This window comes from Eutrigla gurnardus (assembly GCF_963514095.1).
Source record: "Eutrigla gurnardus genome assembly, chromosome: 22".
Lineage (NCBI taxonomy): Eukaryota > Metazoa > Chordata > Actinopteri > Perciformes > Triglidae > Eutrigla > Eutrigla gurnardus.
Genome location: NC_139933.1, coordinates 14,836,227 through 14,851,032, shown reverse-complemented (window position 1 = coordinate 14,851,032; position 14,806 = coordinate 14,836,227). Strand labels below are relative to the sequence as shown.

Genomic DNA, 14,806 nt, shown 5'->3' with positions numbered 1-14,806 from the left:
CTTTCAGCGTGTTTCCTTTCTTTTCACAGAGGAAATCGAACCCAGAGAGGCTTGCCCTCGCTTGGCTTTGGAGGGCCCGGCTGAGGGCTGAGGGCCCGATGGAAGGAGCGAACGCCTCGTGCTGACTTCTTTATGTGGAGAAAGTGTCTTCCTGTCTTGATTTTTTTTTTTTTTTTTTCTTTAAAAAGCTGTCAGCTGTGTGGCGGACATTCAAGCTACATGCTCCTGCTTGTCACTTGGCAGTGTGTGTACATCCGTGTGTGTGTGTGTGTGTTCCTCCCGTCTGTCTGCCATGAGTGTGTGTTGTGATTAAGGGTCTCACATTGTGAGCACAGTAGAGAGAGCTGCCTGCTCATGTCTAACTTTATTGCAGCCTGGAGTGGGCTTCTCCCCCCTCTCTCTCTCTCTCTCTCTCCCTCTGTCTCTCTCTCTCTCTGTCTCTCTCTCTCTCTCTCTCTCTCTCTCTCTGGAGTTGAGGGGGTTGACCAATTGCCAGCAGCTGTTGCTCATTTCACAATGGTCCCGCCCACACTGTGCCGAGCCTGGCAGCGCTGAGCGCTGGGCTCTAGATGAGCAGCAGAGCTCCCAACTTGGAGGACTACGTCCACATCCGAACCCTCATCACCGGGACCACAGAAACCAGGTTTTATACTGGTGAGTCTTTTCATTTACTATCTGAGCAGCTTTGTTCCTTGAGACGGGAGCAGCAGAGCCACCAGACAGTCCTCAGACTAAAAGGAAGAGACATTGAGTCATGTTTTGTCTCAGTCTGATGTGTGTTTTCTTTCCCCCTCTTCTATTTCACTCTGACTCTTTGTCAGCCATTTTAAATGTTCTTTAATCCCTTTTTTTTTGGCGTGACATTTGAGTTAAGTTTCTGCAGATGAGTATATCCCTGAGTTTTCTCTCCTGTGTTATCAGGGAGCTGAGTTTATCACTGGATCACAGCAACACATTCTTTCCATTCCCCCATTTAGCCTCAGCCAGGAGCAGCAGCTCACACAAGCCTGGGAAACCCAGAGCCTCACATTGTCATCAGCGCTGCTCTTAGTTTCCCCATTCACCGTTATCAAGTGTGAGGATTGATGGGTTTGAGAGAACAGATATTTATTTGGCTTTTTATCATCTGTAACTAAACGTCTTCCTGACAAGTGTGAAGAAAACATGCAAAATACACTTATTTTACTACTTTTGTCTATTTGCTTCTGTAGATGTTCTCTTAAATCCACCAAGTTATCACAAAGCACCTCGTTGGCGTGTTTAAACATCAGAACGTTCGTAATACAAAAATGTTTCATGGTGGTGGATCTGTTCTCCCCTTAAGAGAAGTGTAGATTTTGGGAGGCCGGCCTCAGGCTGTTTATTACGTTGACAAAGAGGTGAGAAGTGGGGGGGGGGGGGGGTCTCTCGGAGTCTATGCTAATGTCTTCAACCTCGGCCCAGACCTTCAGAGAACGGAACAGGCGGGCTGAGGTTGAGGTTTCCTGAGGCCGTTCCTGCTGCTCTTGTGTGAATCTCCTACCCCTCGCTGTGTTTCCTCTTTTCGTGTCTCGCAACGACGGCGAGAAGCAGAAACACACGTATGAAGACGGCGACCTTGCACTCTGCGTTCAGGGTGAAAATGTTTCATTAAAAAGGGATTATTTGGGACTCTGTTGTCGCTGAGAGATAAAGTCTTTCCCCTCATCTAGCTCTCTCTCTCCCTCCCACTGTAGTTGTGCTGAGAGAAGACCGGACTGGAGCCCGGATCCTGTTGTGGGCTAATTGAATCCCCAAACATTTACACCCTCGCCTTCCTTTGCCTGCTTCACTAAAAAGAAGACGGAAAACTGTCCCTCAGCCTCCATCCTCCATCCTCGGCCTCCTCATGTTCCTCCAGGAGGAGAGGAGGGAACGGCAAGCACACACAGCCCTCCGGCGGCCGCCGCCACACACTCATTGACGAGGGTGTGGGGAGGGGAGGATGGCGCTCCAGAGGAGGCTGGTGCTCGCCGTGTTGACCGTGGGCTCCCTGCTGCTTGTCTACATCCTGTGTGTGAACCTGCAGGGTCCTCTGTCCTGGTCCACGGTGCCTCTGAAACACCTGTATGACCTCACGCAGGCAACGAGCAGGTGAGTGACGGCGCAGTGGCCGCGTGATCCCGCCTCCTCCTGTCTGCACATTAAACCGTTTTCATGTGTATGAACGATTTAAAATGTGGTGCTTCGCCAGCTGCTCCTGATGCTGAGGTCAAAGTTCATGCATGTGACGATGACTAATGTTTTGCTAAATCCTCGTTGGTGCTTACGTGACATCGCCCTTTTCCCACCTGAGGCCCCGCCCACTTAAAACCGTTTATCGTAAATCAAAAGCCGACACACAATAATTAAAAATGACTTATTGATATTAAACCCAGTGCAGCTTAGTTGAGTCTCAACACGTTGCTTTAAAAGGAGACCAGTCGGTTTGATCCAGCACATAGAATTGAGGTCAGATCCAGCAGTAAAGTGGGATTGAAGGGTTAAACTTTTTTTTAAAGTTTTTTTTTTTTGGAACCAGCACTTATCCCCCTTCTAGTTGTGTCATTGTGGTTTTAACAAAGGAGCCACACAGCGCTCCGGCTGCACTAATGAAAAAAGCCCCCCGGCCTTATTTCACTGGAGGTGGACTCGCACACGCGTATACGTGGAGAGTCGGCTTTGTTATGGCGGGCAGCGGTCCAGGTTTAAGAGCCAGCAGGTCCAGGTCTAATCCCTGGAGTCGAGGGGAAAGAAATGCAAAAAGATGGCCGTTTCTCAAAGCAACGTCTCTAAATGCACTAAATGCTCTTTAAGTTTGGGCGTGAGGAGCCAGCAGGGCTTTAATTTTAGAAGCTGTTCTTTAATTTGAAGTTAAACTAAGTTTGTGAGGATCCTCCTGCTTGTTCAGGACACTTGAGGAAGAGAAGAACACAGTGAAAGCCTTTAATATGACTTTCAAATTATTTAGAGAGGGGAAAAAATCTTAAAAATGGAAACAATAGGAGGAAATAAAGATAATTAAAGGTGAATAAGTCATTTTTCATCACAATAAGCTCCCCAACTAATCAAAACATCTTTTTACACCTTATATGAATACGACATTACACATGTAATGTCGTATTCATAAAGTAAATAAATGCTTATTTGATATATGGAAAACCAATGGGACAGAAACATAATGTAGTTTTGTCTCTTCCACTATGAACTCTTTCAAGGTGACGTATAAAAAAACAAGCTGCGTTTTCACTTCCTGTCTCCTCCGGCCATTGGAACCTTTTAAACTTTGTTAAACATTAACCAGCTCTGGTTACATTCAGCTGCTTTATTGCGTTTGTGCCTCGTTACGAGGTTTTATGATGTTAGCTCGCTGCAGGGTCAGATGGCCAGCATGTGTCGGGCCAAAAGTCAATTGGAGTAAACACGATCATCGCCGTGGTAACCTGAGACTGCAGCACTTGACATATTTGACATATGTGACATATTTGACAAAATAAAAGACAACGCACAAAATTTGAGAGTTCTTAGTTCACGTACATGTTCCACGCTATCTCCATGGCAACTGATCTATCTCCACGGCAACTGATGAACTCCCATCTTCAGATTCTTATGACGGCGTTTAGGGACAATCTAGGTTAAAAGAGAAAAAAAGGCGGGGAGGGGGATATTCCAAGAAAAAGTGCAGTATTTTTCAGAAAAATATTGTAAAATGTATGAGAATTAGACGTACCAATTGGCTGTGTGTATAAAACTGCAGGCATCACACATGGCAAGTGAGTTACTTTACTTGCACATTTATTTTTACTTTATAATCTCATAATAAATTTGTGAGTTTTTTCTCAGAAATGTAAAACTTTGAATATTATGTGTCTGTCAAAATAATCTACACACTGACACATTTGAAATATGCTTGTTGACTTTCTTGAGTCGGATGGAAACCACATAGCTGTCTGTTGAATATGAATCTGGAGTGAGCAGCTGGTTAGCTTAGCATAAAGGCTGGAAACATGGCTAACCTGTCAAAGATTAAACTCTCACAAATGAACATGTTGGAACTCATTTGTGCAGATTGAACAAACATGAGATGCAACATGTTGATGATCGTTGCACGTTGGAGGTTGTGGATTACTTCCTAACCAGGCTAGCTGCCCCCCCGTTTCCAGTATTTATGCTAAGCTATCCTAACTGGCTGTAGCATCATCAGGGATGCAGACTTCGTCAGTAACGCCCCATCTCTAAAACTCATTGGAGACATCAGGGAAACCAGCTAAACCTCCCCTTGGTGAAACAGGCCTGAAGCTCTCTGTTTGCACTTTGCTTTACACTTAATATTTTAACTGTTGAGAAGCGGAAGTGATCTGGCCAGTACAGATAAGACCTGCAGCGGGGTCACACCCTCAGTAAGACGAATGGTTATTTCATTAATGTGCGTCAGGACATTTGGAGCAGGGGCCAAAGCGTCAAACTTTTTTATCTTCATTCTGTGTTTATTTTTATGGGAAAGCTCTTTGTGCTGCATTTCTTGTGTGAAAAGATGTAAATGAAAGTGTATTACTATTATCAATCTGCTCACTGAAACAAGAAAACAAACATTTGTCACCACATGAAGAGCATGCTGAGAGAGAGAGGAAGGGGGGGGGGGGGGGGGTTCAGATGGTTCATCTCCTGCAGTGACCTGCCGGTTCACCACCAACGCTGGTTCTTGTCCTCCACAGCGGCTCACGAGTCCCCGAGGAGCCTCCAGATGGACGGAGCAGCGGCGACCAGTGGACCTCTCGGGCCCCGGCCTCCACCGCCAGCCCAAAGCTCTCCTCTAGCACGGCTCGCCATGAACGCAGACAGACTCTAAAGACTCCGACTGCCACAACTGCCAAGCCCAAGGCAGCGGACGTCTTGAAGCCCAGGTCTGGTTCTGAGCTCGTGAATAAAACCCAGACCAGGACCAAAGCCCCGGCGGTGCACCGCGGACCGACGGAGCCTCCCTTCATCGGAGACACTTACATGAGTGAAGAGGTCCCGCCACAAACGGTGAGTTCTCCACCTGCAGACCTCTGGAGCCCATATTAGAGATATTTCCTAATTATTATCCTGGCAAAATGAATAGATAATGACCCCAGTATCATGTCTGTGTTATGAGGAGAAAGTTATGAGTTGCTCCATATTTTGAGGATAGCTCATAGCTTCACCTTGTTTTGGCCAAAAAAGCCATTTTTAGCTTCCTAGTGATAAATCAGCATCCCTCAGGCTAACTTGGTGCCTTAATTGAAAAATATGGATGCCATTTAGTAAATATCTGCAATATTAGCTTCCTAGATCAATCCATTAGAAAAATATTGATATAAGTTCCTGAAGTTGGGGGGAAAAATGCATTTTTCTTCAAAGTTCAAAGGTCTGTATTTCTGAACCTATGAGGAACTGAAAGTTATATTATATTATTTTGCATGGTGAGTACAAACCTATAAATCTACATTTAACACTTGTCCCAGTCAAATCTGAGGAAGAGACCTGGGATGTTCCTGAAATGAAGGAACAAAAGTGAGTTCGGGCGTTCGCAAGCGCTATTTGACGGATTTGGAGAGAGTTCGTCGCTGAGACGAACAAAGTTTAAACTTAAGCAACTTTAGTGTCAGAATGTTCGCAAGATATGCTGCGACGAAGTCCAATATTTACTTAGTGACTATGGAGAGAGAGAGACTCATAATCTGTTTTCAGCTAATCTCCCAAAGGGGCGGGGCTACAGGAGACTGACTCTTTAACCATTTACCAGCTGACTCTAGTTAAATCCCAGAGAGTATGAGAAGCTGCGTCGGCTTTAAATCCTATGAATATGAATCTGACGGCACTTTGCAGCGTCGTATCACATTACTGTGATGACATCAAAACACAATTGTGGGTTTTATTCTGCCTGATTCGTCTCACACGCCTTACGACACAAAAGGGTTATTGTCAATTAATGCATTAACTAGTTTTTATAAAAACTGATTTCAATAAGCAAAATTAGAAGAACTGCTTGATGAATGGATCGAGTGTCACATAGCCTCTGCTTGCATCACTCTGATTCCATGGGATTTTATTGTTTGCCTGGCTTGATGCCCTAGATCCGTCCTCCGCTAACCCCGTGTTTAACGTCACATGGCTAAGATTTGTGGGTAATTCCGTCAGGAACAGTCTGCAGAAAAGCAGAAGTTTGGAAAGTGTGAATAACGGGTTCAAAATGTCAGCAAGAGAGTCCTCGAACACCCATTGGACCGAACTAAACTTCACGGATTTTGCAGGAATGCTAATCATTAGAGCTAATGCTAATTGCTTGCATGCACATTTCCCAGCTTTGCATGTGAACTCAAATTCACAAATGTTTTAAACTGTTTATACAGTATTTTACAGCACTCGCCTAACCATAACCACAACACAATTCAGTATGCTAGTGACTAGCATTAGCGATTAATGCTGGTGAATGGTGTAAAAAGGTAACGGCTAGCATGACCAGTAATTTATGAACCGTTAAGTCCGACTAAATGTTCGGGTTAGGTTTTGTAACAAATCGACCAAGCCCAACAGTTCATGTGGTGCTTTTAATGTTCTGTAGCAGGACAGTGTGGTGGAATTAGCCAGCCAGCTAGCTAGCTAACTAGCCGGCCCCTAAATGGGTAAAACTGAACAACTTAATGCTAAATGCACATCGCTATCACCGGATAATCATCCATTAACGCTGATTCACTATTTTGGCTGGATTTATGAGACAAATATATAATCAGTATTATTCTTTAATTAATGGCAAAATAATTGCTAGATTATATTTTTTTTAAATGCAAAACTTCATTATGTTGTGAAATACTTGTTTACACAAACCAACAGGTGGTCACATGATCTGGTGCTTCATATCTAACGGCACATCAGATGGTTGCACACTTCTGGTTTTCATTATCAGGCTGGAGACGCCGTCACAGGGCGGCTGCTGCACCGGGCGGGTCCGTCTTTCCAGTAAATGTGCTCCTTGGAAAATAAAGCGTGGCTGTGTTTTCTCCCGTCTCCCACCCTGAATGTGTCATCAGCCGCAAATGTTTATCACGGAGCTGCTCGATGCTCCACCGAGCAACGACGAGACAAACCTCTGAGCGTCTCATGGGAGCGACCGCAGGCCTCTGTTTAAGAAAAACAAGGAATCATCATGGTGTCTTTTCGAGAACTTCCTGCTTCGCACACATCCTGTACAACACAGCTGTCGAAGTGGAAACCACTCGGTTTAAGCTGTTAGATAAGAGGAGAGTGCACACAGGCTGAATCAATAATCAATCCCACAGAGAACCAGGGGCAGATAACACAATTAATGAGATAAAGTAGTGCCAGCCATGTGTCGACGTGTTTGTGCAGAACACTTCAGCGTGCTTCCTTGTCAGCCCGCAAGCGGTTTTGAATTCATTGTGTCAGCGAAATGTGTGAATGCAAATTTCATCAGAAGAGCTCTGAGATTCAATCTGATCTAGCAGAGGGGTAATTCCTGGGTAATTGCCTCCAGTCAAATTCTGAAGGTTAATCTTAAAGGTTGTGCTACCTGCCAGGTGGACATGACAACGCGGGCTTTGTAAAGATCACATGGGACACGACTGTATGATGAGATGACGCTTCCTGCGTGGCTCGTTAACGAGGCCGTGTTCCCTCAGGCCTGCCCTGACGATATCCGAAGCCGGGTTCCAAAAACGGAGTTCGGTGGGCGGTTTCTGGAACACATTCCAGTCCTGCAGTGGGCCAAACACGCCACCCGGGAACAGCACCAGCGCCTGAGCCGGTACCCAGGAGCCCACGGCTGGGGGGGCGTCGATTACAAGAGTGAGTTATTTTATTCTTTTTCTTCATATTTGTATTAATTTTCCCTTTTTTTAATTTAGTTTTTTTTTTGTATCTTTTTTATTAACTGCATTTTAGCTGTAGCCATGCTCTATAAATAATACATTTATTATTTTTTTTAAATATTTTATATTATTATTAATTGTCAACAAACACATGGTGAGACACTTTATAATCTGGGGTCCATGACAGTTCCCTTCTTTGTAATTCAGTATTCTTTTGTTTCTCTATATTCTTGTTTTTTTTGTCTGCATTTCTCTAATTTTATTTATTTTTAATTAACTGTATGTTTGTGCTTAATACATAATACATTTATTTTTAAATTATTTCATATTATTATTATTATCATTATTAAAGTCCTCCGCTTTGTATTTCAGCATTGCTCTAAACTTGTTATTAAAAAGAAAGTTGTCTGCGTCAGCGGTTGCATAAAGTGCGGAACACGTGACCTCCTTTAAGGTCACGGTTCGTTTCTGTAGCGAGTTCATACCCGACATAACAGCGTCTGCCGCTGATAGGTTACTCTTTGTTTGCGTTCCAGATAAACCGGGATGAAAGATGAAAAGCGTTGCATGATTTGATTGAGGACATGAGGGCCTCCTCGCTGCTGCTTATCATGTTGAGATAATTGTGGCTTCCTGTCTGTGTGCCCACATGCAGCCTTGGGTTTCTCGTTTCCTTCAGTCCGTGGGCGGACTTAGTTGCGTAGGCACAAAATAATCAGCGGTTCACAAACTTTCTCATGATTCAAGGATTAAAAAGATTATCTGTATTTTTTTAACAGCGCTGGTGGAAACTCTGTCTGTCCTCAACTCCACGGCGAACTCGCGGTTGTTGGACGACTGGAAGGATCGCAGCAATGAGTCGGCGTGTATCCGCTGCGCTGTGGTCGGGAACGGCGGGATCCTGAAGGACTCGAAGAAAGGGAAGGAGATCGACGGCCATCACTACGTCTTCAGGTAAAATCTGAATCCGGCATCGTCAAGTAGTGGGAGCTGTGTTTTTGGCGCCAACCAATCAGCATCCTGAGAGCAACTAGGGGGCGTGGCTTGTGTCCCAATAGACTGGCGAAGTCCCGCCCCTTCCACTAGAGTCCCATGGGACCTCTGAGATCGTAAAAAATGTATGGGTCTCAGTGCAGCTAAGTAATTATTTGCTGGTCCCAGTCCTTATATGCCCCGAATTATAAATGTTGTTTTTGGATTTAAATTATAATTTTTCACGTCAAGAGTTTGACCGGCAATTGTTCAGTTTAAGGCTGTAGAGAAAACACAAAGAGAGAGACTACACGTCGCACAAAACCTACCATTATCAAACTTCTTCACGATAAATAGTAATTTTTTTTTTTCATGAAAAATTATCTTTAAAAACCACAAACAACATATGTGAAATTCATGGCACAATTCAAACGAGACCAGAAAATAATTTGGATCTCGCCATAGAAATACATGCATCAGAAATTCATATTGAGGTCCCATGTACCGGAAATAGAAAGGTGGGACTTCATCACTCTATTCAGTACTTCAGCCTCGAGCGACCTGGTCTACAGAGGATTTCCTGTGTGTGAGTAATAATGTGTTTGTGGACCCTGTGGTCTTCAGGACCAACGGGGCGATCCTGAAGGGCTTTGAGCAGGACGTGGGGTCCCGGACCACCCACTACACCTTCTCCACCAACACACTGATGAACTCCATGAGGAGCTACGCCGGCGTCGGGTACCGAGGACCCCCTCAGTCCAAAGTGAGGACCATAAATATATATTTATACATGCTCTGCAATGATTATTTATCGATAACCGTCCAAAAAAACACGAAAAAACACTATCACTTATCTGGCTGCCCAACAATACAAACCCAGCCATAATCAGCTGACTGGCTCTTTTCTTCTTTCTTGTTTTTAACATTTTTCATCCTTTTCTTTCTATCTTTTTCTTTTTGTCTTTTAAAGCGGAGCTGAAATGAAAAATGCCCTTTTGACCATTTTAGATCGCAAAATATGCCGATGTCGATTTTGTCACATTTCTTTAACTTAAAATCCATATTTTTCCCCCTTGGAAAACAAAGAAATGTTGCACATTAACATCAGCGAGTATGAACCAATAATATGACTCAGGATTACGTCGCCATGCTCTTAAGTGATACTGTGGAAACGCTGTTTCAGCTCCACTTTAAGGCCCTATGTTAATTCTTAATTCTGTGTTTTCTGCTTCAATCTGTACATCTCCTACTTCCCAGTGTTGTGCATCGTGAAACTCACACTCATTGTTGTCCAACAGGAAACGCGCTACGTCTTTCTGCCGGATCACGACCGCGACTACCTGCTGATGAAGGCTGCAGCGACGCACACGCGGGTCGAGAGGGGAGTCGAGCGGGCCAAAGAGTAAGCAAAGCTCTTTGTTCTTCTTCTTCTTCTTCTTCTTCTTCACATGTTCAGCTAGAAACGTAGCCATGGCAACGCCTTGGCTCTAAAGGAGAACAATGTTCTATTGGTCATTCATTCCAGACTAGTAGTATCTCTACACGTATTGAATTAATTCCCGATCCTCAGAGGATGAACCCTACCGACTTCGGTGATCACATGACTTTCTCCTCTAGCGCCATCGTGAGGTGGAGTTTTGTGGTTTCACAACAACAACTGGGTGGACTGTTTTTCTGAATTTCTGATCCGTTGGCCTGTTCAGCTGGCAGCGATGTTTCTCGCTGATACAGAGCTGACTTCCTGTGAAAAACAGGAAGTCAGGCTTAGTCCCGTTGCTTAACCCAAAGAAGAGTTCAAACCTCCCTCTGTTTAATGTCTGCCACTTCCTTTTTCACATCGTATCAAGAGGAATGGAATTCACCTTTTTCTTCTTATCCAACAATTAGATTTTTCTGATCAATGTTTTCTCTTTTCTGTACTTTTACAGTCCATCCAAGTACTTTGGCGAGGACGTGTCGGCAGGCAAGCTGAAGATGTACCACCCAGATTTCATCCGTTACCTCAGAAACAGGTGAGCGAGTAAATGAAAGCAGGGCTCACATTTCAAATAGTTTGGAATGAGATTAAAGGAGCGAGTCGCCGTGGGAAGTTCACCAGACGGGTGAAAACATCAGCGTCCAGTCCGTTTTATGTGCAACATTCAAACACTGTTGTTGTTTGTTCCAGATTCCTTCGTTCCAACGCCCTGAAAACCAAATACAAAGACATCTACCGTCCGTCGACGGGAGCCGTGATGCTGCTGGCTGCGCTGCACACCTGCGACCAGGTGGAACTCATCATCACCATATGACTTATTACTGTGATGTCAGTCAGCTGTTTACTCACAGGGCTGCCCTATCTGCCTAATGCGTGAGAACAGTCGGCCTTGTAAACGCTCCCCTCTCTCTGAAACTGTGTATCCTCGGCTACGTGCTGCCAGAGGCATTCAGGAAATGTGATTAATTCATCACATCCCTCTCAAATCGTCTCAAATTGTGACGTCTGTTTAGATTTTTAGAGAAGTTTCATCCCGACTGAAGCTGCTGTTTCTTTCTGTCTGATGAAGGTGAGCGCGTACGGCTTCATGACCCCCGACTACAAGAGCTACTCGGACCACTACTACGACAACAACTACCGCCCGGTGGGCTTCTTCATCAACCACGACCTGCGGCTGGAGATGACTCTGTGGCAGCAGCTGCACCAGGCGGGACTCATACGACTCTACATGCGCAAGTGAATTTGCGTCGAGCAGGAAATCGCATCGTCTACCAGCAGACAGGAAGTCCCGAGGACGTACGGCCCCCGCGTGCCTGCTCTCAAAGCGGCAAAACATGTAGCAATGTTTTCTTTTTAGGAAGGAAATGATCGTTTTTTTTTTTTTTTAATGCAAGCTGCTGTGATTGTTAAGCATTTTTTTTAAATATTGTTTTTCTAACTTAAAAAAAATGTTCTCCCAGAAAACCTGTTTTGGTGGTTTGCAGATCCAGACATCAGAGTTAAAATCAGACTACATCTAAAGCATTTTGGTCAATACTTCGACATCTTTTTGGACGGATCGCCATTCAATTTGGTACAAATATTCAAGGCTAATGACTTTGAGAAAGAATCCTGCCTCATTATTAAGGCAAATTATTTATTATATCCAATTCTTAATGACCAAATGTCTACAAAGTGTACCAATCAGCCTCTGCTACTATTATAATTGATTCAGCTCATTCAGTCTGATTTCACTTTTAAACGAACATCGTTGACTGTCAGTCTTTTTGCATTAATGCCCCCAAGAGATGTTGCCGTTCTGTGCAAATGTCTTCTGGATTTTCTATCCTCCCCTCCCCTGTTTAAGAACTGTGAAGAACTGACGAGTCATCATTACAGGTAGATCACCTGCCAGTGGGCTTAAACTGTAGGATTGCATTGCTTTATTGTTTTTATGTAAGCACATACCCGGATGTTCTGTCTGAGCAATGAGGTTACTGATTTTCTTTATCACCTCTGATACATCTTTATGACTGCTGAGAACCAAAAGCATTGGACTTGAACACTCATGCATATAGAGTGCTATAACCTCACAGATGTTACATAAAACATTTCAACTCGGCGATGGCTGGCAGCTAGCAGCTAACAGTGCAAACATTGGCAACAGTGCTGACAAAGCTAACAGTACTGCAGGAACGAGTCCTAAAACCTGCAATCAGGTCTGTTTAACACAAGCTTTAGAGAATTTAAGGTTTTTCGTTCTATGATAAAAAATGAAAGCACTGTTCATTTGTGAAACACTCTTGCCAAACAAGATGTGCAAGTTTCATAAATGTTTCTTTGCCACAGAGATTATTTTCTGCAATAATCCAAAAACCAACGTATACATCCTTTTTGGCTTGTGCGACGCTAGTTTCCTGTCAGCCGACAAAAATAGGTCATCCGTGCAGCACTCTTTAGCGTTTACCTGAGGCGTAATCATGTCGGGTTACACAGCCTGACTCGGCTAGTCCCAAAATGGGCGAAGAGGTGGATCGTAGGTCAAGCAGCTAGCAGATAGCAGCTAGCAGATAGCAGCTAGCGACTGCTCAAAGTGGCCACACCCCCAATTATGTCTCGCTTCAACCCTTAATGCGTTTTATTTTTTTTAAAGAATCACCCCTACAGTTGTCATGAATGGGGATATTAGCTATAGCTATTTCTACCTTAAATTTTGGCATTTTTAACATAGAGGTCTATAGAGACAGCCCCCCCCAATGGCACCTTTTTTTTTGCACGAGACGAATCGTCTTTTGCTCCGGGTTGAATCGTGCCATAGATTACACGTCTGATGTTTGGCGATTTAAAAGCTAATTTTGCACATCAAGAAAGTCGTATTTTGTCGTAGGTTTGACGTAGCATGATTTCTGAGCGGTTTCATGCTAAACTACATCTCACAACTCAAACAACGTACATCACCACTGAAAGGTCGTAACAAACCCAAATTTAGCAAATCACCAAAGCCATGTTTACTGGGCAGAGTTCAGAGCGCATCGTACAATCAGCCTCGGAGTTGAAGTCGTGTCTCGTTACCGTGCGAGACATCGTGTTGACAAGGGACAAGACTGCAATTGAGTTGGCCACGTTCTTAAAATATCCCGTCTCGGTGCCCTAAATAGAAGCTCAGAGCACTGCTGGCAGTGACCGAGTCTATTCTGACATCTACTTGGATTACATCCGTCTGTGTGTGTTTTACTGTAGAAGGGTAGTTTGACCGCGGAGCCCATGGGGGGAAATATTTGAACTTGAAAGTGTATTTAGTTGAAGGGACTTAATTTATTTTGTCTTTGTTATTACATTTTTTTTGTTGAGCACACAAGTGTACTTTTCCTCATCATACTGTGACTCCAAGAACACTACGACTGGACATTCAGTGCCTTTTTTTTAATTATTATTTTTAATAAATGTGAATCAGTAGTTTGTGGCCGAGATGGACATTTCTGTGGTGATTCTGGCCGTTTCCACGACAACTCAAGTAAGGAAGTGGTGGCGTTTTTCACTGTGGACTTTGTGTCGGTGAGAAAAAAGGACCCCGTCTTGTGGAATCTGCTTGGTCAGCCGACTTGGACTCGCCTCCGTGCCGTGGCCTGACGGGTCGAAGCTCCTCGAGATTTATTGTCACTGCTCACCTCACCCTGGACTGAGATATGACTGATGTTTTAAACGGATAACATAACTTTCTATTGTATGAACGGCAATCAGAACACACAAGAAACCAAAGACAAGCTGCAGGGATCGAGTATTTAACATTTAGTTTTTTGTTTAATGTCAAATCAATATTCAGACAAAGTGACCCAGTCATCTGGAATATTGGATCCTATTTTTAAAAATTGCAACAGTGGAAGAGGAGTCATTTTTATAGTGTGATTTCTGACTTTGATTTTGCCTTATTTTTTCAGAATATATATTTCTTGTTCATGTTCCACAGTTTTGTATAATTGCCCAGAAATCCTAAATTCCTGGAAAGAAATTTTGTAATTTCTATTAATTATAGGAAAAATGGAGTTTTATCGCCACTTTAAATTAATTGAATCCATTTAAATTGCTGGTGAAATTTGTTAATTAATTTTTCTACAATTAATTGTAAAATAAAGTTTACAGAACAAAAATATATTTTGTCACTTTAAATGGAGCAGAAGTGTTTGAGGAAGCGTCTGTAAACTTCTGTAAAAATCTTTATTTACACTTCAGTCGCTTCATTCTTTCCAGGAAACTTGCAAGGAAATGATTCTTGGTCGTAACATGAAACAGGAACACAAACCATGCAAAAGGTTGAGACTCATTATTTTATTGGGCCGTGTCAGTGGGAACAAGTATTCACATGGCAGCTGTTTGAGAACGCCTCTACTTTTAGCCAGCAAACTCACATGAAGGGTTAATCATTGGCCGAACTTGGACGCAGCCAATGATTGATGAGTTCCTGATCCAGAGGAGATCCTTCTATGCATGGCCTCTGTACAACAGATTAACCACGTGACCTCTTTGGATTTTT

At 43.6% G+C, this 14,806-nt stretch overlaps 2 protein-coding genes across 2 annotated transcripts in view; both read left to right on the top strand.

Moving 5' to 3' along the window:
• Positions 1-14,806, top strand: part of cep131 (centrosomal protein 131) — a 232,948-nt gene that overhangs the window by 16,755 nt on the left and 201,387 nt on the right. The gene's annotated exons all lie outside the window — the stretch shown is intronic.
• On the top strand, positions 29-14,729 carry st6galnac (ST6 (alpha-N-acetyl-neuraminyl-2,3-beta-galactosyl-1,3)-N-acetylgalactosaminide alpha-2,6-sialyltransferase). The gene is made up of 10 exons (XM_084001832.1): positions 29-654; positions 1,716-2,112; positions 4,713-5,025; positions 7,659-7,824; positions 8,627-8,801; positions 9,444-9,582; positions 10,118-10,221; positions 10,748-10,831; positions 10,987-11,086; positions 11,366-14,729. Exons 2-10 carry the CDS (start codon positions 1,964-1,966, stop codon positions 11,534-11,536), a joined length of 1,401 nt encoding a protein of 466 aa, XP_083857958.1. The 5' UTR covers positions 29-654; positions 1,716-1,963; the 3' UTR covers positions 11,537-14,729.